The sequence below is a fragment of the Piliocolobus tephrosceles genome, chromosome 10, assembly GCF_002776525.5.
Source record: "Piliocolobus tephrosceles isolate RC106 chromosome 10, ASM277652v3, whole genome shotgun sequence".
In the NCBI taxonomy this organism is placed as follows: Eukaryota; Metazoa; Chordata; class Mammalia; order Primates; family Cercopithecidae; genus Piliocolobus; species Piliocolobus tephrosceles.
The window spans coordinates 34,674,062-34,698,918 of record NC_045443.1 but is presented as its reverse complement, the minus strand read 5'-3'; the positions used below and the strand labels follow the sequence as shown (position 1 = coordinate 34,698,918).

Here is a 24,857-nt window from a genome sequence, read left to right as displayed (position 1 = left end):
AAGAAGAAGAAGAAGAAGAAGAAGAAGAAGAAGAAGAAGAAGAAGAAAAGAAAGAAGAAGAAGAAGAAGAAGACGAAGAAATAACCGAGTTAAGAAAAGGCCATTGAGTAGTTGGTAGGGTCAATAGTCTGGGAGAAATGAAACACCTGTTCTGAGTTCAGGTGACTCTTTAGTAAGGTGGTGGGAAAGATGAAACTACATAGCTATATCTTATGAAGGCAGTTACATCTTAATTAAGAAGTTTAAAATTATTATATGATCTATATAGAGACACTGGAAGATGAAAGTGTACATAGTTAAGATTTGTTGCCAGATCAATTTGGCATTAATGGAGAGTGTAAATAAAATGGGTACTAGTCTGAGACAACTATCAAAGAAGAAAACTTCAGGAATCGAAGCAAAAGTATAAAAGTACAAGCTAAAGCAGTGGCAGATATAAAGGAGAAATAGTAAGACATATGGAAAATGTTACAAAAACAAATAACTACAACAATCAGTACAGGGCGAAACAAACCAAATCACACAAAAAAATTATCCAGTCTCTCAAAGGTCATTTATTCTTCATGTGCTCAATTTTGTTTTTTGTTTGTTTGTTGTTGTTTTTAAATTTTAAATTTTAATTTTTATGGGTACATAGTGGTGTATATATTTAAGGTGTATGTGAGATGTTTCAATACCAGGCATGTGATGTATAATAATCACATCATAGAAAATATGGTATCCATCCCCTCAAGCATTTATCCTTTATGTTACAAACAATCCAGTTATATAAGTTTAGTCATTTTAAATATACAGTTAAATTATTATTGACTAGAGTCATCCTGCTGTGCTATCAAATACCATGTCTCATTTCGTTATTTCTAACTATTGTTTTTATATTCCCATTGAGTATCTCTGTATTACCCCAAGCACCCACTACCCTTCTCAGCCTCCAGTAACTATCTTTCCACTCTCTGTTTTATGAGCTCAATTGTTTTGATTTTTAGATCCTGCAAATAAGTGAGAACGTGCAATGTTTGCCTTTCTGTGCCTGGCTTACTTTACTTAACATAATGACCTTCAGTTCCATCCATATTGTTGTAAATGGCAGAATCTCATTTTTCTTTATGACTGAATAGTACTCCATTATAATAAGTACCACATTTTCTGTATCTATTCATCTGTTAATGGAAAGATAGGTGGCTTTCAAGTCTTGACTGTTGTAAACAACGCTGCAACAAACATGGGGTACTCTTTGATATAATGATTTCATTTGTTTTGTGTATATACCTAGCAGTAGGATTCCTGAATCTTATGATAGCTGTATCTTTAGTTTTTTGAGTAATCCCCAAAGCGTTCTCTGTAGTGGTTGTACTAATTTACATTTCTACTTAGAGGGTCCAAGAGTTTCTTTTTCTTCACATTCTTGCTAGCATTTGTTTTGCCCGTCATTCAGATATAAGCCATTTGAACTGGGGTGATGTGATATCTCATTGCAGTTTTGACTTGCAAATCTCTATCAGTGATGTTGAATGCCTTTTCATATGCCTGTTTGCCATTTGTATGTCTTCTTTTGAGAAATGTCTATTCAGATCTTTTGCCCATTTTTTAATGAGGTTATTAGATTTTTTTTCGTATAGAGTTGGTTGAGCTACTTATGTATTCTGGTTATGAATCCCTTGTCAGATGGGTGGTTTGCAAATATTTTCTCTTATTCTGTGGGTTGTCTCTTCCCTGAGTTGATTCTTCCCTAAGCTGTGTAGAAATTTTTTAACTTGATGTGATCTGATTTGTTCATTTTTTCTTTGATTGCCTGTGGGGTATTACCTAAGAAATTTTTGCTCAGACCAATGTCCTGGAGACTTTCCCAAAAGTTTTCCTTTTTTCACAGTTTCCTAATTTGAGGTCTTTTGTTTAAGTATTTAATCCATTTTGATTTGATTTTTGTATATAGCAAAAGATAGGGGTCTAGTTTCATTCTTTTGCTTATGGATATAGAATTTTCCCACTACCATTTATAGAACAGACTGTCTTTTCCTCAGTATATGTTATTGGCACCTCTGTTGAAAATGAGTTCACTGTAGGTTTATGGGTTTGTTTCTGGGTTCTCTATTTTGTTCCATTGGGCCATGTGTGTACTTTTATGCCAGTACCATGCTATTTTGGTTACTATAGGTCTGTAGTATAATTCAAAGTCAGGTAATGTAATTCCTCCAGTTTTGTTCTTTTTGCTTAGGATAGTTTTGGATATTCTGGGTCTTTTGTGGTTCCAGATACATTTTAGGATTTTCTTTTTATTTGTGTGAAGAATGCCATTGGTATTTTGACAGGGATTGCATTGAAACTGTAGAATGGTCAGGGTAGGACGAACATTTTAACAATTTGAATTATTCCAATCCATGAACAGGGAATATCTTTTCATTTTTTGGTGTCCTCTTTAATTATCTTTCATCAGTGTTCTATAGTTTTTATTATAGTGATCTTTTACTTTTTTGGCTAAGTTAATTCCCAGATATTTAATTTTATTTGTGGCTACTGTAATTAGTGTTACTTCTTTATTTCTTTTTCAAATTATTCATTTTGGCATACAGAAATTCTACTGATTTTTATGTTGATTTTATATCCTTCAATTTACTGAGTTATCAATTCTGATAGTCTTTTTGTGGCATCTTCAGGTTTTTCTAAATATAAGATCATAAATTTTCTGCAAAAAATTGGGATTTGACTTCTTTCTTTTTGATTTGGATGCCCTCTATACCTTTCCCTTGTCTGATTGCGTTAGCTAGAGCTTCTAGTACTGTGTTGAATAACAGTGGTGAAAGTAGGCATTCTTATTGTGTTCCAGATCTTAGAGGAAAGGCTTTCAGTATTTCCCTATTCAGTATGATACTACCTGTGGGTCTATCATAAATAGCTTTTATTATGTTGAGTTTGTTTCTTTTATACCCAGTTTTTAAAGGTTTTTTTTGATGAAGAAATGTTCAATTTTATCAAATGGTTTTTCAGCATCAATTGAAATGATCTGGTTTTGGCCTTCATTTTGTTGATCTGATATATCACATTGATTGATTTGCATATGTCAAACCATCCTTGCATTCCAAGGATAAATCTCACTGGATCATGATGAACAATCTTTTTATTTTATTGTTGAATTCAGTTTTCTAGTATTTTGTTGAGGATTTTTGAATCAATATTCATCAGAGATATTGGCCTGTAGCTTTCGGTTTTGATGTGTTGTCTGATTTTGTTATCAGGGTAATACTGGCCTTGTAGAATGAGTTTGGACCTATTCCCTCCTTCTCTATTTTAAAAAATATTTTGAATAGGATTGGTATTAGTTTTTCTTTAAATATTTGATGGAATTTAGCAGTGAAGCCATTGGGTCCTGGTTTGTTTTTTGGTTGTTGTTGTTGTTGCTTTTTTATTCCTGGGAGACTTTATTATGACTTCAGTCTCCTTACTTGTTATCATTCTGTTCAGGTTTTGGATTTCTTCAAGGGTCAATCATGGTGGATTGCATATGTCTAGGTATTTGTACATTTCTTGTAGATGTCTTAATTTATTGGCATATAGTTGCTTATGTTAGCCACTAATGATTCTTTGAATTTCTGCAGGATCAGTTGTAATGTCTTGTTTTTCATCTCCAATTTTATTTATTTGGATCTTCTCTTTTTATTTATTTGTCTGCCTAAAGGTTTGTCAATTTTGTTTAACTTTTCAGAAACCTAACTTTTTGTTTCCTTGATCTTCCGTATTTTTGTAATTTCAATTTCATTTATTTCTGCTTTGATCTTTATTATTTCTTATCTTCTACTAATTTTGTGTTTGATTTGCTCTTGCTTTTCTAATTCTTTAAGATGCATTGTTAGATTGTTAATTTGAAGTTTTTCTTCTTTTTTTAAATGGAAGCACTTACAGCTGTAAACTTCTTAGTACTGCATTTGTTTTTGATATGTTGTGCTTCCCTTATCAATTTTTCAAGAAAAATTTTCAATTTTCTTCTTAATTTCTGACCCACCATTCATTCAGGAGCATGTTTTAAATTTTCATATATTTCTATATTTTTTCAAATTAGTTTTATTACATTGTGGTCAGAGAAAATGCTTGATATCATTTCAGTTTTTTTAAATGTTTTTAGACTTGTTTTGTGACATAAAATATGGTCCATCCTTGAGAGTGATCCATGTGATGAGGAGCACAATATGTATTCTGCAGCTGTTGGATGAAAAGGTTCTCTATGTGTCTGTTAGGTTCATTTGGTCTATGTACAGATTAAGTCCAATGTTGCTTTGTTGATATTCTGTCTAGAAGATCTGTCTGGTGCTGAAAATGGGGTGTTCAGGTCTTCAGCTATTACTGTATTGGGATCTGTCTCTCTCTTTAGCTCTGATAATATTTGTGTTATATATGTGGTTGCTCCAGTGTTGGGCACATATGTATTTAAAATTGGGTGTTCCAGTCTCCAGTTATTATTGTATTGGGACCTGTCTCTCTCTTTAGCTCTGATAACATTTGTTTAGTATATCTGCAATCTCCAGTGTTGGGTGCATATGTATTTAAAATTGCTAGACTCTCTTGCTTAATTGACCCCTTTATCTTTATATAGTGACCTTCTTTGTCTCTTTTGATAGTTTTTGGTCTTGAAACCTATTTTGTCTGATATAAGTATACCTGCTCCTACTCTTTTTTTTTTTTTGGTTTCCATTTGCATGGGATATTGTATTAATCAGGTCCTCTTGTGGGACAGAACTATTGGAATATATATATATATATTAGTAACTCACATGATCACAAAGTCCCATAATAGGCCATCTGCAGGCTGAGGATCAAGGAGAGCTAGTCCGAGTTCCAAAACTGAAGAACTTGGAGTCTTATGTTCCAGAGTAGGAAGTATCCAGCAGGAGAGAAAGATGTAGGCTGGGAGGCTAGCCTTGTCTCTCTTGACGCATTTTCCTGCATGGTTATATTCTATCTGCACAGGCAGCTGATTAGATTGTGCTCACCCAGATTAAGGGTGGGTCTGCCTTTCTCAGCCCACTGACTCAAATGTTAATCTCCTTTGGCAACACTCTCACACACACACACCCAGGATTGATACTTTGCATCCTTCAATCCAGTCAAGTTGACTCAGTATTAACCATTGCAGTTATCTTTTTTCATCCCTTTATTTTCAGCGTATGTTTGTCTTTATAAGTTAAGTGTGTTTCTTCCAGGCAACAGATCATTGAGCTTTGTTCTTTAATCCATTCAGCCTCTCTGTGTCTTTTGCTTGAAAAGTTACATTTAGTGTTGTTATTGATAAGGACTTTCACCTGTCATTTCATTATTTTTTTTTCCTAGTTGTTTTTTGTTCTCTTCTTTCTTTCCTTCTTTCTTCCATTTGTTGAAGGTGATTTTCTCTGTTGATATGATTCAGTGTTTTGTTTTTATTTGTTTTTGTTTTTTTGTATCTCTTGTACTTTCTTGTTTGTGGTTACCATGAGGCTTGCAAATATTATAACTCATTATTTTAGCCTTTTAACAACATAACACTGTTTGCATAAAAAAGGAAGTAAGCAAAAAGACAACTCTTAAACTCTATGCTTTAACTTTGTTCCTCGCTTTTTAACTTTTTGTTTTGTCTATACGTGTCTTCTTGTATGTCTCGTGGTGCTGAAGACATACCTGAGCTTGAGTAACTTACAAAGGAAAGAAGTTTAATTGACTCATGGTTCCACATGGCTGGGGAGGCCTCACAATCTTAGTGGAAGGTGAATGATTAGCAAAGTCTTATTTTACATGGTGGCAGGCAAGAGAGAACATGAGCAGGGGAACTCCCCTTTATAAAATCGTCAGATCTTCTAAGACTTATTCAGTATCACAAGAATAGCTTGGAAAAGGTCTGCCTCCATGATTCAGTTACCTCCCACCAGGTCCCTCCCACAAGGAACATGTGGGAATTATGGGAGCTATAATTCAAGATGAGATTTGGGTGGGGACACAGGCAAACCATGTCATGTTTTTTTTTTTTTTTTATTGGTTAATTTTTTAGTCTTTCTACTTAAGATTATTTTACACACCACAGTTACACAGTTATAGTGTTATAATATTCTATGTACTTCCTACTATCACTGAGTCAGTGAGTTTTGTACCTTCAGATGATTTCTTATTGCTCATTAAAGGGTCCTTTTTTTTTTAATTTTTTTTTTTTTGGAGACAGAGTCTCACTCTGTCATCCAGGCTGGAGTGCAGTGGTGTGATCTCTGCAACCTCTGCCCCTGGGTTCAAGCAGTTATTTGCTTCAGCCTCCTGAATAACTGGAACTACAGGCACGTGCCATTGCACCCAGCTAATTTTTGTATTTTTAGTAGAGACGGGATTTCACCATGTTGGCCAGGCTAGTCTCAAGCGCCTGACCTCAAGTGATCTGCCACCTCATCCTCCCAAAGTGCTGGAATTACAGACGTGAGCCCCCACACCAGGCAAGGCCCTTTTCTTTCTGATTGAGATACTCTCTTTAGCATTTCTTTTAGGAGAGGTCTTGTGTTGATAAAATCCCTAAGATTTTATTTGTCTGTGAAAATCTTTATGTCTTATTCATGTTTGAAGGATATTTTCACCAGGTATATTATTCTAGGGTAAAAAGGGTTTTTTTCCTTCAGCATTTTATGTATGTCATGCCACTCTTTTCTGGCCTGGAAGGATTCCATTGAAAAGTCTGCTGCCAGACATATTGGAGCTGCTTTGTGTGGTGTTTGTTTCTTTCTCTTGCTGCTTTTGGGATTCTTCCTGTATCCTTGACTTTTGGGAGTTTAATTATTACATGCCTTGAGGTAGTCTTCTTTGGGTTAAATCTGCTTAGCGTTATATAACTTTTTTATCCTTGGGTATTGATATCTTTCTCTAGGTCTGGGAAGTTCTCAGTTATTACCTCTTTGAATAAACTTTCTACTCCTCTCTCTGTTTTGCTTCCTTTTTAAAAGGTTAGTAGCTTCTAGATTTGCCCTTTTGGGGCTTTTTTTCTAGATCCCGTAGGCATGCTTTTTTGTTTTTCATTCTTTTTTCTTTTGTCTTCTCTGAATGTCCATTTTCAAATAGCTTGTCTTCAAGCTCACTAATTCTTTATTCTGCATGATCAACTTTGCCATTATAAGACTCTGATGCATTCTTCAGTATGCCAATTTTATTTTTAGCTCCAGAATTTTTTATTCTTTTAAATCATTTTTATTTTTTTGTTAAATTTATTTGATAGAATTCTGAATTATTTTCTGTGTCATCTTGAATTTCAGTTCCCTCAAAACAGCTATTTTCACTTCTCTGTATGCTCACACACCTCTGTTTCTCCAGGATTGGTCCCTGGTGCTTTATTTAGTTCATGTGTTAAGGTCATGTTTTCCTAGATGGTCTTGATACTTGTAGGTGTTCATTGAACATTAAAGCCTTGAAGAGTTAGGTATTTGTTTTAGTCTTCACTGTCTGGGCTTGTTGGTACCCATTCTTCTTGGCAAGACTTTCCAGATATTTCAGAAAACTTGAGTGTTGTGATCTAAACTGTATCTACTTTAGGGGCCAAAACCCACCAATGCTGTGGTTCTTGCAGACTAGTAGAGATACTGCCTTGATAGTCTTGGACAAAATCTATAAGAGTTCTTTGGATTACCTGGCAGAAACTCTTGTTCTATTTCTTAGTTTCTCCCAAACAAACAGGGTCTCTCTCTGTTCTGAGCCACCTGAAGCTTGGGATGCAGTGACACAAGCCTCTTTTTGGCTCTCATCGCTAGGACTGTGTGACTGTGGTAAGGCTGGTTTAAATGCCCCCTCTGTGGGTGGGCATCAGCTGAGTTTGGTTTGGTTTTACTTTCTGCTATAACAGGGCAGCACTGAGTTCAGTGCCTCACAATTGCTGCACTCCCCTCTCCCCAGCACATGGAAATGTTCTCAGCACCCCAGTATAGCTGCAAGGGGATTAGGGCCGGGTGACATTGGTGATTCAAGACTGATTTTCCTACTTCTTCAGCGCTTCTTTTGATCATATGAACTTAAACCCAGGTACTGTGAATGCTCACCTGATTTTTGGTTCTTATGAAGATACTTTTTGTGTGTGTATAGATAGTTGTTAAAAGATAGATATTTGTCCTTGCAGGAGGGATGAACAGTGGAACCCTCTCTTTCATCATCTTGCTCCGCCTTCCACCAGTCTTATCTATGTACTAAATTTTGTGAAGGATTACTCATATCTCTTGAGATCATGCTTAACTGTAATGTGAATGAGTTTTATTATTCTGTATCTCTCAAAATGTAAGGATACAGTTATAAGAAGCAATCTTTAAAACTGATCTTTTTTGGTAACTTTCTTTTTTGATATAATTTCAATTGCATGTAAAAATTGCGAGAGTAGGCAAGGTGGGGTGGCTCATGCCTGCAATTCCTGCACTTTGGGAGGCCAGTTCGGGAGGATTGCTTGAGCCTAGTAGTTTGAGAGCAGGCTGGGCAACATAGTGAGACCCTGTCTCTAAAAAAACGAGAAAACATTAGCTGAGCATGGTGGCACATTTGTGTATTCCTAGCTACTTGGAAGGCTGAGGTGGGAAGATTGCTTGAGCCCAGGAATTTGAGGCTGAACTGAGCTCTGATCACTCTACTGCACTCCAAACTGGGTGACAAAGTGAGAACCTGTCTCAAAAACAAACAAACAAACAAACAAAAAACAAATATAGTTCAGAACCTCCCATTTAATAGGAGCTAACTTTATTCTATTCACTTTCTTACCCTCTTTCTCATTCTCTTTCTGTTTCATATTCTAGGTCTTTCTGAGTCATTTGAGAGTAAGTTGAAGACATTGTTGGAAAAATTGTGCCCTCTTTCCTTTAAATACTTGAGTGTGAATTTCTTTTTATTATTATTATTATTATTATACTTTAAGTCCTAGGGCACATGTGCACAATGTGCAGGCTTGTTACATATGTATACATGTATCATGTTGGTGTGCTGCACCTATTAACTCGTCATTTACATTAAGTATATCTCCTAATGCTATTCCCCCCTACCCCTACCCCACTACAGGTCCCAGTGTGTGATGTTCCCCTTCCTGTGTCCAAGTGTTCTCATTGTTCAATTCCCACTTATGAGTGAGGACAAGTGGTGTTTGGTTTTTTGTCCTTGTGATAGCTTGCTGAGAATGATGGTTTCCAGCTTCATGCATGTCCCTACAAAGGACATGAACTCATCCTTTTATATGGCTGCATAGTATTCCATGGTGTATATGTGCCACATTTTTTGAATCCAGTCTATCGTTGATGTACATTTGGGTTGGTTCCAAGTCTTTGCTATTGTGAATAGTGCCACAGTAAATGTACATGTGCATGTGTCTTTATAGCAGCATGATTTATAATTCTTTGAGTATATACCCAGTAATGGAATGGCTGAGTCAAATGGTATTTCCAGTTCTAGATCCTTGAGGAATCGCCACACTGTCTTCCACAGTGGTTGAACTAGTTTACAGTCCCACCAACAGTGTAAAAGTGTTCCTATTTCTCCACATCCTCTCCAGCACCTGTTGTTTCCTGACATTTTAGTGATCGCCATTCTAACTGGTGTGAGATGGTATCTCATTGTGGTTTTGATTTGCATTTCTCTGATGGCCAGTGATGATGAGCATTTTTTCATGTGTCTGTTGGCTGCATAAATGTCTTCTTTTGAGAAGTGTCTGTTCATATCTTTTGCCCACTTTTTGATGGGGTTGATTTTTTCTTATAAATTTGTTTAAGTTCTTTGTATAGTCTGGATATTAGCCCTTTGTCAGATGAGTAGATTGCAAAAATTTTCTCCCATTCTGTAGGTTGTGTCTTCACTCTGATGGTAGTTTCTTTTGCTGTGCATAAGCTCTTTAGTTTAATTAGATCCCATTTGTCAATTTTGGCTTTTGTTGCCATTGCTTTTGGTGTTTTAGACATGAAGTCCTTGCCCATGCCTATGTCCTGAATGGTATTGCCTAGGTTTTCTTCTAGGGTTTTTATGGTTTTAGGTCTAACATTTAAGTCTTTAATCCATCTTGAATTAATTTTTGTATAAGGTGTAAGGAAGGGATCCAGTTTTAGCTTTCTACATGGGGCTAGCCAGTTTTCCCAGCTGGGCGTGGTGGCTCACGCCTGTAATCCCAGCACTTTGGGAGGCCTAGGCAGGCAGATCACAAGGTCAGATCGAGAGTGAATTTCTTAATGAGAATGTTCTTTTACACAACCACAACATGATCAAAATCAGGAAACTTCACAATGATACAATACTATCTAATCTACTCTTCACTCACATTTCAACAATTGTAGCAATAATGTCATTATAGATATATTTTCCTCTTCTAAAATTTAATGAAGAATTGTAATTGAGATTAGTCATTTTAATTCTAGTCTCTTTTAACCTGAAATAGTTTCTTAGCCTGTCTTTGTCTTTTATTGACCTTGCATAAAGTTCATATTTTAGAATAGTTTTATGTTTATAGAAAAGTTACAATAGTACAGAAAGTTCCTGTATTCCTGTCATACCAGTTTCTTTTAACATTAACATGTTGTGGTATCGTGGTATTTAATACATTTGTCACAACTAGAAAGACAACAGTGGTGCATATATTACTATTAGCTAAATTTCAAACTTTACTTGAATTTCACTCATTGTTTCACTAATGTTCTTTTTGTATTCCAGAATTCATTCAGAATTCATTTCAGGATATACACTTCCTTTTGATCTGATATGTTACAATTTCTTACTCTTTCCTTGTTTTGTATGACCTTGATAGTTTTGAAGAAGTATTAGATTCTTTGTAGAATGTCCCCAAATTTGTGTTTGTGTGATGATTTTCTCATGGTTAGATTGGAGTTAAGGATTTGGGGAGAAGGCCACAGGAGTTGAAGTGTCTTTCTCCTTATATCTTATCAGGAATATATATTAATATGACTTATCACTGGTGATATTAACCTTGATCACCTTGCCAAGGGTGTTTGCCATGAAATTGTTCAACATAGTGGTGTATTTATCTTTTTGTAGTTGTGTCAATTTTGCTTTATGTATTTTGGAGCTATAATAGTAGGTGCATGCAGTATTGAGATTACTGTATCTTCCCAATTAATTGAATGTTTTGTCATTACACAATAACTATTTCTTGCAAACCTTTTCAACTTAAAATCTGTATGTATGCTATTAATGTAGGTACACTGATTTTCATTAGAATTATTTTTCTCTGAGCTATCCTTCCATTCTTTTCTTTTGAATTTTTTGAATCAAATTTTGATATCTATTTTGAATAGTTAATGGGTGAAATTAATTTTTATATAATTCATACAATATTTGCATTTAATCTGGAGCATCTAGTTCATTTACAGTTACATCAGTAACTATTCCTCTAGGTTTATTTCTATCACCTACTTAGTGCTCCTCGTCTGCTCCATTCTTTCTTTAGTCTTAATTCCTTTTGAACTGATTGCATTTTAGAAATGAAAATTTCAGAAATTTTCATTTCTAAAGTTGAAATTATAAAGTACTTAAATAATTGTGGTTTCTTTGACGTTTTTAAACATATTTACTCATTTTTTATGAAATTCTATTTTTCAGCATATTTAATTTCTTCCTGAACAATAAGAGACCATGAGAAGGCTTTAATTTAAATTATCACCTTTCTGGTTAATGCTATCATTATCATTCGTATTTATTATCTTAGTTTTTAACGTTAATGTCGCTGATTTAAGGTTAACTCTTATTTAGTATTTCCTTGGCTTCTCTCATTCTTTCTTTTTTCTTCTTAGATCTCCCATCTGTGATCATTTCCTTGAATTTGAAACCCATTCTTTAGAAACTTCTCAAGCAAAGATTCTTGGGTATAAATGTATTTGTTTCTTATTTGTTTCAAAATATCTGTAGTTTATGCTTGTTCTTAGAATATATCTTACTGTTTACAGTCTTATATTTAGAATTATTTTCTTTCAAACCATTGAAGATATTGTTTGAATTATCTTTCAGTTTCCAGTGTTGCTTCCAAGTAGTCAGCTCTTAGTTTAATCTTTGTAGTTCACATCTTTGTAGATCATCTGTCTTTTCTCTCTGGTTCCTCTGGAGGTACATTCTTCATCTTTCATGTTTTTCCCTGCTCCTATCATGTCCCCAAGTATACATTTATTTTTCTTAGGCTGCTTGGGATTCATTGAGCTTTCTGAATCTGGAAATTGAGGTGTTTCACCATTTCTAGAAGTTTCCCAGCCATTATCTCTTCAAATATTGCATCTGCTCTATTTAGTCCTTCCTCTACTGGAACTCTGATTAAACATATATTAGACCTATTACCTTTGTGTTCTGTGACTCCAAACTTCTTCATAATAGTTTCCATGTCTGCTTCTCCATGCTGCATTTTGGATAATTTATTTATATCCTTCTTTCAGTTCACTGATTCTCTCTTCTCCTTTGTCTAATCCAAACATATATAGTCAACTAATTTTTCACAGGGGCACCAGGAGGATAGGATGGGAAACAGATAGTCCCTTTAATAAATGGTTCTGAGAAAACTGGACTACAGCATGCAAAAGAATTAAATTGGACCCTTACTTTACACCATACACAGAAATCAACTCAAAATGGGTAAAAGTCCCAAACATAAGACCAGAAACAATAAAACTCCTGGAAAAGAACATAGGGGAAGAGTGCCTGGACATTGGCACTGGCAATGACAGCTTGGATTTACTTCTGGGCTCCCTATTCTGTTCCAAATATCCTTGCTTATTTTGTATAATCCTTTGCTAGTTAACCATATGTCCATTTCCTCTTTACATTTTAAATATATTACAAATACTTATATTTTGTGTACTATTCATAATATTTACAACATTCTAAATCTGTGTTTGATTCTGCAACCTGTTGTTTTGGAGATTCTAACTCATGATGGGTGCATTTTTTCTTGTGTATTTTTTGATACCGTAAGACGAGCTTCATATTTACTTTTAAAACTTTAAGTGTGAGATATTTTGAGATTTAATTTGAAGGGAAACTTTTCTAGAGAGGATATGCATTTACTAGGCAACCGTGGTCACTTGAATTAAATGTAATTCTTGGTTCGAAGTTTTGGTAACTACTCAAGTGATGTCAGTTAAGGCAGCAAGCCTAATTGAGCTTAAATTATTAGGACACAGTTTTTTCTCTTTCATTCATCACCACGTTTTAAGGCAATGATTTGTTTTTTAGGCCCATAGAGTGAATGTTTATATATATAACTCATGCTACATCAGGCAATCTCGTTAATGAGATATAAGCTTTATGCTGTGGATTGGCTGTTTATGGAATTTCCCACCTTGTGAGTCCCACCTCCTCTTATTTTTCTAATTTTTATGTCCTAGGTAACCATAAAAATCAGAAGCCTAAGATCAAGTTCTCCAATGTTCAGTTCTGCTTATCTTTCTGCCTTTACTTTCAGCTTCTGATTGGTCCTTACTTTCTTACAAAGTTATCTGAGCATTTATAAAGATCTTTGCATATTTTATTCAGCATTTTGAAGTGTGTTCAGTTTTATGCTCAGTTGGAGTGTTTGGTTTTCCAAAATGCTGAAAGTATTAAACTCATAGTTCACAAATAGAAAGAAGAAGAGAAAGGTACAGCTGGATTAGAAAAATTAACTGATTAAGGATGCTAGAAGGATGCTGAAAATGATAATGTAGTGATATGAGACAAAATGTGCAATGTTATATTAATTGAGTTCTTAGTCATAAGGACCTAAGGAAAATGGAAGATCTTGACATGTGTAATTATCCTGGTTAAGAGTAAATACATGTGGAAATAAGCATTAAGCAATGCACAACTGTATATTACATACTTATCTATAGACTAAACACCTGCTGTACACAGACATTTAACTCTGTGCTTACAAGAGCTTTATGTCATGAATATTGCTCTTATAGAAAGTGTAATCAACTTGAGAAAAGAAAGGTTAACAATTTGTGCTTTTAGCAGTTAAGGAATAATTAAGTGCTAAACCTTACAGTATTGACTTCAACATCAATAGGAATGCAGAAAAGGCTGAGCTTTGTGTAAGGTTGCCTAGGGTAAGATTTTCTTGGAACAAATGGAACTTCATCTGGGGATATGGCAAGTTTGAGGCAAAATAGGGAACAGTTAACAAGCTATAATATGTCAAGGCATGGGAGTGAACACAAAGAAGAAATAAGTACAAAATGTCACCAAATTGATGAAAGGATAGGGAACAGTGAAACCCAGGGTTTTATATAGGTTTTAATAACATAGTAGAAAACTTAGAAACCATGAGAACATTTTGTTCTATAGTGATGCACTACTTAACAACAGGGATATGTTCTGAGAAATGCTTCCTTAGATGATTTCATTGTTGTGCAACCATCATAGACTGTACTTACACAAACCTAGATGGTCTAACCCAGCAGTCCCCAACCCTTTTTGGTACCAAGGAGCAGTTTTGTGGAAGTAATTTTTCCCTGCACTGGGGGTTTGGGGGTAGTTTCAGGATGATTCAAGTCCATTACATTTATTGTGCACTTTATTTCTATTATTATTATATTATAATGAAATAATTATACAACTCACCATAATGTAGAATCAGTGGGAACCTGAGCTTGTTTTCCTGCAACTAGATGGTCCCATCTGGGGGTGATGGGAGACAGTGACAGATCATCAGGCATTAGATTCTCATAAGAAGTGTATACAACTTAGGTCCCTCACAGTTCACAATAGGGTTCAGGCTCCTATGAGAATCTAATGCTGCTGCTGATCTGACAAGAGGCAGAGCTCAAGTAGTAATGCCAACGATGCGGAGTAGCTGTAAATACAGATGAGGCTCAGCTTGCTGGTGTCTGCTGCTCACCTCCTGCTCTGCAGCCCTGGGGTTGCAGACCCCTGGTCTAGCCTACCACATACCTAGGCTATATGGTATAACCTCTTGTTCCTAGGCTACAAATGTGTACAGCATGTTACCTCACTGAATACTCTAAGGCAGTTGTAACATCAGTATTTGTGTATCTAAACGTAAGTGAACATAGAAGAGACACAGTAAAAACATTATATAAAAGTTATAAAATGGTATACCTGTGTAGGGTACTTACCATGAATGGAGCTTACAGGAATGGAAGTTGCTCTGGGTGAGTCTGAGTGAGCGATGAGTAAATGTGAGGGCCTGGGACATTATACTACTGTAGACTTTATAAACACTGTATAGTTAGGTTGCACTAAGTGTATTTACAACTATTTTTCTTTCTTCAATAATAACCTTAACTTAACTATAATGTTTTTACTTTAAAATACTTTAAACTTTAAAAAAAATTTTTAATAATAACACTTATCTGGAACACAAACACATTGTACAGCTGTACAAAAATATTTTCTTTCTTTATATCCTTATTCAATAATCTTTTTTTCTGTTTTTAAGTTATTAATTAATTTATTTTTACTTTTTAAACTTTTTTTGTTAAAAATGAAGACACAAACTTACACATTTACCTAGGCCTACCCAGGGTCAAGATCCTCAGTATCCCTGTCTTCCACTTCCACATCTTGTACCCCTGGAAGACCTTCAAGAGCAATACCATGCATAGAGCTGTTGTCTCCTGTGATAACAGTGCCTTCTTTTGGAACATCTGCAGGACCTAAATGAGGCTGTTTTTACAGTCAGCTTTTTTTTTTTTTTTTTTGTATGTGTAGAAGAAATACACTTAGAAATAATGATAAAAAATATAGTATAGAAAATACATAAACAGTAACATATTTGATGTTTACTATCATTGCCAAGTATTATGGACTGTACATACATACTTTGTATGACTGGCAGCACAGTAGATTTATTTGCACCAGCATCACACCAACATGTGAATAATGCTGTGTGCTAAGATATTACATCATTAGGCAGTAGAAAGTTTTCAGCTCCATTATAATGTTATGGGGACACCAGTATATATGCAATCTGTTGTTTATTGAAACATAATTAGGTGATGCATAACTATTACATTATCTTATATATTAGACAATATGGAATATTGAAGATTCTTGAGAGGATCGACATGTTTAAAGTTATATTAAAGGTTTAGCCTCATTGAGGGCCGGGTGTGGTAGCTCACGCCTGTAATCCCGGCAGTTTGGGAGGCCAAGGGGAGCGGATCACCGTAGGTCGGGAGTTTGAGACCAGCTTAGCCAACATGGTGAAACCCCATCTCTACTAAAAAAAAATACAAAATTTAGCCAGGTCTGTAATCCCAGCTACTCAAAATATATTTTGTTAGGGAAGAACCATCTTATTATTATATGCTCTTTATTAGATTACATAAAAATAAATATGATATATAAATTTATCTTATATAGTATTAATATAACATATTAATGTACATAAATATATTTTTGTTGTTTCAGAGGAATTCCAGGGAAGAAATGTGGTACAATCATACTTACAGCAGAGGAATTAAACTGTTGCAGGGTAAGTGAATATTTCTTTTGTTTAGAAAACACTTCCATACTTCAAATGCTATATCTAAAATTGTACTTAACTAATTAATTTTTAAGTAATTGTAGCAAAAATGTTATACAATTTTATAATCCATAAAATATCATTTTAGATACTTCACCCTATGACCAAGGAGACTGTATTTCATAGTCCAAAAAGTATAATCAGTTATTTTAATAATCTTTTAAGGAATTGAAAGTATTAAAATAACACCTAATATCAATACTGCTTTTTAAGCATTAGTATAAGGAATCATCCGTTATACCAATCAGTTCAATTACTGTAAAACTTTTGAAGATTTGTGTGTAATCCTGAAGGAATATTTCTTGACATTTGCATTTACCCCATTTGTATAACATACTTTCCCCAATTTTTCTAATTTAATTAATTCAGAATTTATATTACTTCCATCTCTTGTTAGCTTGGGAAGTCCACATTTGAAGAAAGGATCAGCTGCCACTCCATATAGCAGTATGACTGCATAGAGTGCATACTCTATATTTTTAGAAGATTGTTACTTTTAGTTGTGATTTGCTGATGCTCATTGACTCATGTTTAATGATTTCACTGTTGTCAAGAAATGGGAAGATAACTATGACACTCCACACTGAAAGTAATGATGGCCAGCTGAATCTGGTCAATATTGTCTCTTTAATGTGGGCCAACAGATCTCTGGGAATTGGTATTTCCAGAGGAAACAAGTTTTCCTTAGATTACCTCTAGTGCCCTTTATTTTTAATTGCTGCTTGATCATAGGAACAGAAACTCACCCAAACTAACAAAAGCTTAACTCTTTGACACTGATCATAGTTTTTATAGAGAGAGCCATAGTTTATTTTATTATCTCAAGAAGTTGTCTTTTTAACTTTTAGATAAATTCTGTGGGCTTGTTTACATAATACATTTCTGATAGGACATGGTGGCTCATGCCTGTAGTCTCAGCACTTTGGGAGGCCAAGGTGGGAGGATCACTTGAGTCCAGGAATTCAAGGCTGCCGTGAGCTATTGTTTCACTGCACTCCAGCCTGGGCAACAGAGAAAGCCCCTGTTTCAAATATATATGTGTATATATTATATCTCTCAAATGTAGATAGATGATCAGTAGATGATAGATAGATAGATAGATAGATAGATAGATAGATAGATAGATAGATCGATAGATAGACAGATAGCTAGCTAGCTGAGATAGTATGCTCAGGGAATCATATGATATTACTTGTCAGCAAATAATAGAAACTGGGTATTACAACTGATTACATACCTATGGGATTCTGGGGGTGGGGGTAGAACAGTGAGATAACAATAGGAACTATAATAACAGGTGAGTGGAAATAATTAAACACTAATGTTAGAATTTAAGTCATTTAAAATAGCATGTAAATTGAAGCCTTCCTATTGTTGTGCTCATTGTCTTTGTCCCCCTGGGCATGTCACGGTCATATCAGTCTCAGTTTTCTCATCTATAAAATACCCAAACATGCCCACATATAATGCTGTTAAAGACTATCAGACTCAGGTTAAGTTTTGGTTTTGCTACTAATTTGTACTTTGTCTGATCAAGACACTTGACTACTTACTCTGAGTTTTACTTTTCGTGTTTGAAGGGCAAAAAAAACAAAATATGTGAACTAATCACTAGACTATTTTAAAAAAAAAATCTTCCAGTCCCGACAATCAACTAGCATAACATTAAGTTTGATACTATAATGTACATAAAAGTAGTATGCATATACTAAGCAATGCCTTAGAAAATATGGCATATTTATTTAAATGCAGAGATATTACCTATCATCCTATTTTTTTTTAGTTAAAATGATACAATGATTCTTTTAAATTATATTATCTGATCATCATTTATACTTCTGGTCTCAATTTGTAAATGTTTAAGATAATATAGGCTTTGTATTAGGAAAGAAAAAAGGAAGTTCACAGTCAATAAGATACATGTTCTTCATGGTGATACTTACATGCTATTTTGTCAAAACCTTGAGTTTATTGAGCATATTTTGTGTAAATATGCCATCAATACAGTATTATCAGTTATATTTCAAAATAGAACCAAGATACCAAGACGTAGGTTGGGTATGGACAGGCTGCATCCTAAATATCTTCCACTTTCAGTTCTAGTCTCTTGTTGAAGAGCCTGGAAAATTCTTTTACCAGGCCCTGGTAAATGAGAGGGAATGTGTCATTTAGTGGTGTAGGTATTTTTATCCCTTTTTTTACAATTAATTCAAGAACATCTGGAATTATCTTTCAATGAGTCAACACGTATTTCTCATACTTAGAAATTATATATCTAATATTTTTATCAATATTGTTTAAAATCTTGGTGTAACTTCATCTTATGTTTTCTATGTCCTAATTCTTGGCTAGAGCCTTATTGATCATCAGCATCATTATTAATACTAATAAACTTGCAATAGTATTTCATTATTATGTTAGTATAGTAGAATGCGCAAGTGTACTCAAAGCAATGTTCATAGTTACTTCAGAAGAATCAATGATTTTTAAATTTATGCTTTAGAGAACATTAAAAGTATGGTCATTATTATTTATAATGTTGAATGCAATCATTTTAATTCACCTACAGCATCATAAAAATCTATACTTTTTTTCTTTAAAACAAGTTGTCAGTTATTAACTTGTGCAATGAACATAGGCTTTGGAGCCAGGTCACCTACATTTTAGTTTTGCCTTTTTCACTATTTAGCTGAGTGAGGTTATATTGTTGGAGCTTTAATTTATGCATTTATAATTGAAGGGGTGGCCTGCCCCTCCACACCTGTGGGTGCTTCTCGCTAGGTGGAACGAGAGACTTGAGAAAAGAAATAAAGACACAGAGACAAAGTATAGAGAAAGAAAAGCGGGGCCCCAGGGGGCCAGTGCTGTGCTTTCAGAGGACCCACACTGGCACCGGTCTCTGAGTTCCCTCAGTATTTATTACCAAAAAGATAAGGGAGTAAATCAGCAGTAAGGCTTACAGATACACGGAGCTGTTGCATTTTCCCAGTATCGGGCAGGAGACAGATGTTTTTCTTTTACTGAGATTTAAAGGAATGGTACTGACCTTCAAACCAAGCAGGCTTTGAACATTTATCTAACAAAGCACATTCCTTACAGCCCAGAATCCTTTCAACTTTAATTAGCACAGCAATGTTTCTAGCAAGGACAAGATTGGGGGTAGAGTCACAGATTAACAGCATCTCAAATATAGAGCCGAATGGAGTCTCTTAAACTTACTTCTATCTATAATAACACAGCAACAGGCTAACCTATTTTTTCCCTACAATAATATGACAATTTTTTAAACTAGTTTATTAGGTATAATTGGCATACAAATATCTGCACATATTTAATGTATACAGCATGGTGAGTCTGGAGATAGGTATATGTCCATGAAACCATCACCATATAATCGATGTCATAAATGTATTAGTCTCTTCCAATGATTCCTCCTACCCTGCTTATTTATTATTAATATATTTGTGATAATAAACCACATAAGATTTACCCTCTTAGCAGATTTTTAAATATACAGTACAGTATTGTTAACCATAGGTACCATACTGTATATAGTAGATCTCTATGACTTATTCATCTCGCATAACTGAAATTTTGTGCTCCTTGATAATACCTTCCAGTTTCTTCTTCCCCTCAGTCCCTGGAAACCATCATTCTACTCCCTGCTTCTATAATTTTGACTGTTTTAGAATCCTCATGTAAGTTACAACATGTAGTATTTATCTTTTTATGTCTGGCTTATTTCACTTATACAGTGTTTTCCAGGCTCATCTATCTTGTTGCAAATGGACAGATGTTCTTCCTTTTTAAGGATGAATAATATTCGATTATAGGTGTGTGTGTGTGTTTGTGTATAAATTATATAAATGCATTTTCTGTATCCATTCATCTGTTGGTAGACACTTCATTTGCTTCTATGTCTAGACTTATTTGTGAATAATGCTAGAATGAACATGGGAGTTCAGATATCTCTTCAAGATACTGATTTCAGTCTCTTTCTTTGTATATATACCCAGAAGTGGGATTGCTGGATCATATGGTAGTGCTGCTTTTAATTTTTGAAGAACCTCCTACTATTTTCCACAGTGGCTGCACTAATTGCATTCCTACCAACAGTGTACAAGGGTTTCCTTTCTCTGCATCCTCACTGATACTACTTCCCGTTGTGTTTTTTTTTTTTTTTTTTTTCTTTTTGTTTGATAGTAGGCATTCTAACAGGTGTGAGCTACTCTTTTGTATGCATTTGCATTTCTCTGATGATTGGTAATGTTGAGCATATGTTGAGCATATGTTGAGACATATGCTTATTCAGGTTCTTAGCCCATTTTTAAATTGAGTTGATGTTCTATTTTTCATTTTTATATATTTATAGTTTTTGCAGTATTTTTGAAGATTTGTAGGAGTTCCTTATATATTTTGGAAATTCACCTTTATGGTATACAGTATCTCAGTCCATTTGGAGTTGCTATAAAAGAATATCTGAGACTAGGTAATTTATTTTTAAAAAGAAGTTTATTTAGCTCACTCTTCCACCAGGTGAGAAGCTCAAGAGCATGGTACTGGCTTGTGGTAAGGGCTTTCATACTGTTTCACAATGTGGCAGAGAAAGTGAAAGTGGAAGCAGACATTTGTGAACATAGGGAAACCTGAGGGGCACCCCAGCTTTATAAAAACCCACTCTCAAAAGAATAAACTCATGCTGAGAGAATTAATCCAGTCTCAGTCAAGACTGTGAAAGCAGCACCTACCTATTCATGAGGGATCAGCACCCATAACCCAAACACCTTCCATGGGTCCCCACCTCCCAGCACTGTCATACTGGCGATCAGATTTCAACATGAGCTTTGGTGGGGACAAACAAGCCATAGCAACCACAGCATATTTTCTCCCATTCTGTAGGCTGCCTTTTCATTCCATTGATTGTTTCCTTTGCTGAGCAGAAGCTTTGTAGTTTGATGCAGTCCCACGTGTATTTTTGCTTTTGTGGCCTATGCTTTTGTATCATATCCAAGAAATAATATCCAAGGCCAATATCACAAGGCTCTATGTTTTCTTCTAAAAATGTGAATATTATTAATACTTCCTTTAGATGGATACTCTACAGGAAAGAAGTGGTAGCATTTAAGAGATGTACAGGTTCACGCTTGTAATCCCAGCACTTTGGGAGGCCGAGGCAGGCAGATCACGAGGTCAGGAGATCGAGACCATACTGGCTAACATGGTGAAACCCCGTCTGTACTAAAAATACAAAAAATTAGCCTGGCATGGTGGCAGGCACCTGTGGTCCCAGCTACTTGGGAGGCTGAGGCAGGAGAATGGCGTGAACCTGGGAGGCAGAGCTTGCAGTGAGCTGAGATTGCGCCACTGCACTCCATCCTGGGCGACAGAGCGAGACTCCGTTTCAAAAAAAAAAAAAAGATGTATGGGTCATAAATTTATACAAATATTTATTTGTAGTGTAATAATCCTAATTATCTCAATTAATTTTGAGACAGTTTTATTCAAATGCAAATTTTATACTTAATTAAATGCCACAATAAAAACTAATGTAGTTTAGAAGTTATAGTGGGAGTGTATCTTCACTTAGTATTTTTTTTTTTAAAGACAGGGTCTTACTCTATTGCCCAGGCTGAAGTGCAGTGGCACAATTATGGCCCACTGCAGGCTTTGAACTCCTGGGCTCAAGTGATTCTCCCATCTCAGTCTCCCTACTAGCTGGGACCACAGGCATGCACCACCACACCTGGCTAATTTTTATTTTTTATTTTTGGTAGAGATGTGGTCTCGCTGTGTTGTCCGGGCTGGTCTTGAACTCCCAGACTCAAGTGATCCAAGCCCCTCTTGCCCTCCCCAAGTGCTGGGGTTACAGGCATGAGCCACTATGTAGTATTTTAAAAGTAGCATTTTAAAAGTAGTAGTATTTTATGTAGTATTTTAAAAGTAGTTTAAAATTTTTCATAAAGAATATTTTTTGTTTTTATTGATTGATTCAACAGTGTTTACAAAATGTTATTATGTCATTGGAGTGAATGCTTAGAATAGAATAGCAAGAAAAAAATAGTACAAAACACAACACCACAACCCCCAACCCTGGTCCTTGTTTTTAATGAACACAGAGTTTGTGAAAAAGAGAGACATTAGTCGGCTGACTATTCAGGTAATATATGTCGTGGTATGTGCCAAGTGATTCAAATATATTATGAGAGTACAGTAGGGATCTAATTTCTATTAAGCCTTGGGGGGATCACTGGGCCTCTTTGAGAAAGTGGCATTTAAGCTAAGACCTAAAGAGGAAGTAGCATTTGCCAGCCCAAGGATAAGAATTCCAGCAGACACAGCTGTGTAAGTTCCTGAGGTGGGAAAGGCACGTGTGGGTCTTATGGGAGATGGTCGGGGTGAGCAGTGGGAGATGATTGAGCTAAAACATTGCCAGATGAAGGTGGAAAAGGCTGGTATAGCCCATTTGATGTTGGCCTTTGCGGATCATGTTAACGGTTCTTCATTTTTCCTAAATGTAAGGGAAAGCCTAAAAGCATTTTACGTTGTGAGCAACATGAGTTTTTCATGTTTCAAGAACCTTACTCTGTCTGCTGATGGAGAATGGATTAGATACATCAAAGAATGGAAGTGGGAGTAAGGAATAAATGTCGCTGAACATGTCTGGGTGAGAAATAAGATTGAACTGGACTGAGGTGGTGGCAGCAGAGCCAAAGTAAAGATTTGAGCAAAACTTTAGAGGTAAATGGTGCAACTGGTGGTGGATTGGATAAAGGATCAGGAAAAGAGAAGAGTCAAGGATGGCTTCCTTGGGCACTTGAGTGAATGACAATGCCACAAATTGAGCTGGGAAGATTATAGGAGAAGCAAGTTTATGAATAGACATTAGATGTTCAGATTGGAACATGTTAGAAGTGCCTGTGAAACATCCAAGTGGCTTTATTCAATAGAACGTTCCTTATATGTGGAGTATTAAAGAGAGGTCTTAAAAATGTGTTAGGTGACATTAAGCATAAGGCATAAAAACAAAACAAAACTTTGCAGTGATGCTTGTGTGTTTCTAAAAGTATATAACTACTTTTCCTCTCAAATAAGATTTATTTTGTGCTTGATACAAATGTACCACTTAATCCCTGCTAAGTTGTTAACCTGGGCAATTGCAAGAACATTATTTTTCCTAAGGTTATATAATTTTCTGCACTGAAATAAATCTTTATTTTGAATCAGTTACTCATTTTGCAAGCCCTAAGGAGTATAATTTGAAAAATTAAACTTAGTATTACATTTACCAATAAGCCAATGAAAATTCATGCTTTTATAATAATACACCTCTGATGTTTTATTCACAATCCATTTGAAATAAACACATTTCATTTATCTGTTATGCATTGTAAGTATACAGAATGTTTCTTGGAAGTTTATATTTTGGTATAGGTGCTTTGGGAGAAATGTGTTAAAGTGTACTGTTTTTCTTCAAGAACAATGTCCTTGGAATGTCCCCAGGTTCTTAGAAAGCTATTCTCTCCCAAGGGCATTTAAATATATACGGAAATGAAAGGGCATTCAAAATAAACAAACCAAACCAAACAACTCGTCCTTTTCAATGCTGCCCTTGATTTTATAATTTGATCACCCAGAATGATTATTTCACTACTTCTATAATAGATAGTATAGAACTTTTTGATCTTTAAATCTCAAATTTAAAAAGAACATGATATGCTTGAGAGGTTTGAGGTGATAATGATGTCCATATTGTCCTTACCTCTGTTGTCACTATACCTTGCTAGGATGTATTTCCTGCTCTGTTATAAATGTTCCTCTGATAGAAGTTATCATATCATGCTAAAAGTAAAATCAAATAACACTATACCAATAATTTTGAAAATGGGAAATTAAGAAATCTGAAATGAAGCGAGAAGAGAAACCAAAAGAAAAAAGAAGAAAAAGAAATGAACAAAGCCTGCAAGAAGTATGGGATTATGTAAAAAGACCAAATCTACGTCTGATTGGGGTGCCTGAAAGTGAGGGGGAAAACGGAACCAAATTGGAAAACACTTTACAGGATATCATCCAGGAGAACTTCCCCAACCTAGCAGGGCAGGCCAACATTCAAATTCAGGAAATACAGAGAACGCCACAAAGATACTCCTCCAGAAGAGCAACTCCAAGACACATAATTGCCAGATTCACCAAAGTTGAAATGAAGGAAAAAATCTTAAGGGCAGCCAGAGAGAAAGGTCGGGTTACCCACAAAGGGAAGCCCATCAGACTGACAGCAGATCTCTCGGCAGAAACTCTACAAGCCAGAAGAGAGTGGGGGCCAATATTCAACGTTCTTAAAGAAAAGAATTTTAAACCCAGAATTTCATATCCAGCCAAACTAAGTTTC

The 24,857-nt window shown here is 35.3% G+C and overlaps 1 protein-coding gene across 1 annotated transcript in view; it reads left to right on the top strand.

Moving 5' to 3' along the window:
* The window catches only part of CPNE8 (copine 8), a 231,885-nt gene that overhangs the window by 106,636 nt on the left and 100,392 nt on the right, over nucleotides 1-24,857 (top strand). The window contains exons 7-8 of the mRNA XM_026449597.2: nucleotides 16,357-16,420; nucleotides 16,955-17,129. Coding sequence (XP_026305382.1) covers nucleotides 16,357-16,420; nucleotides 16,955-17,129 — 239 coding nt within the window. The remainder of the gene's footprint in view (nucleotides 1-16,356; nucleotides 16,421-16,954; nucleotides 17,130-24,857) is intronic.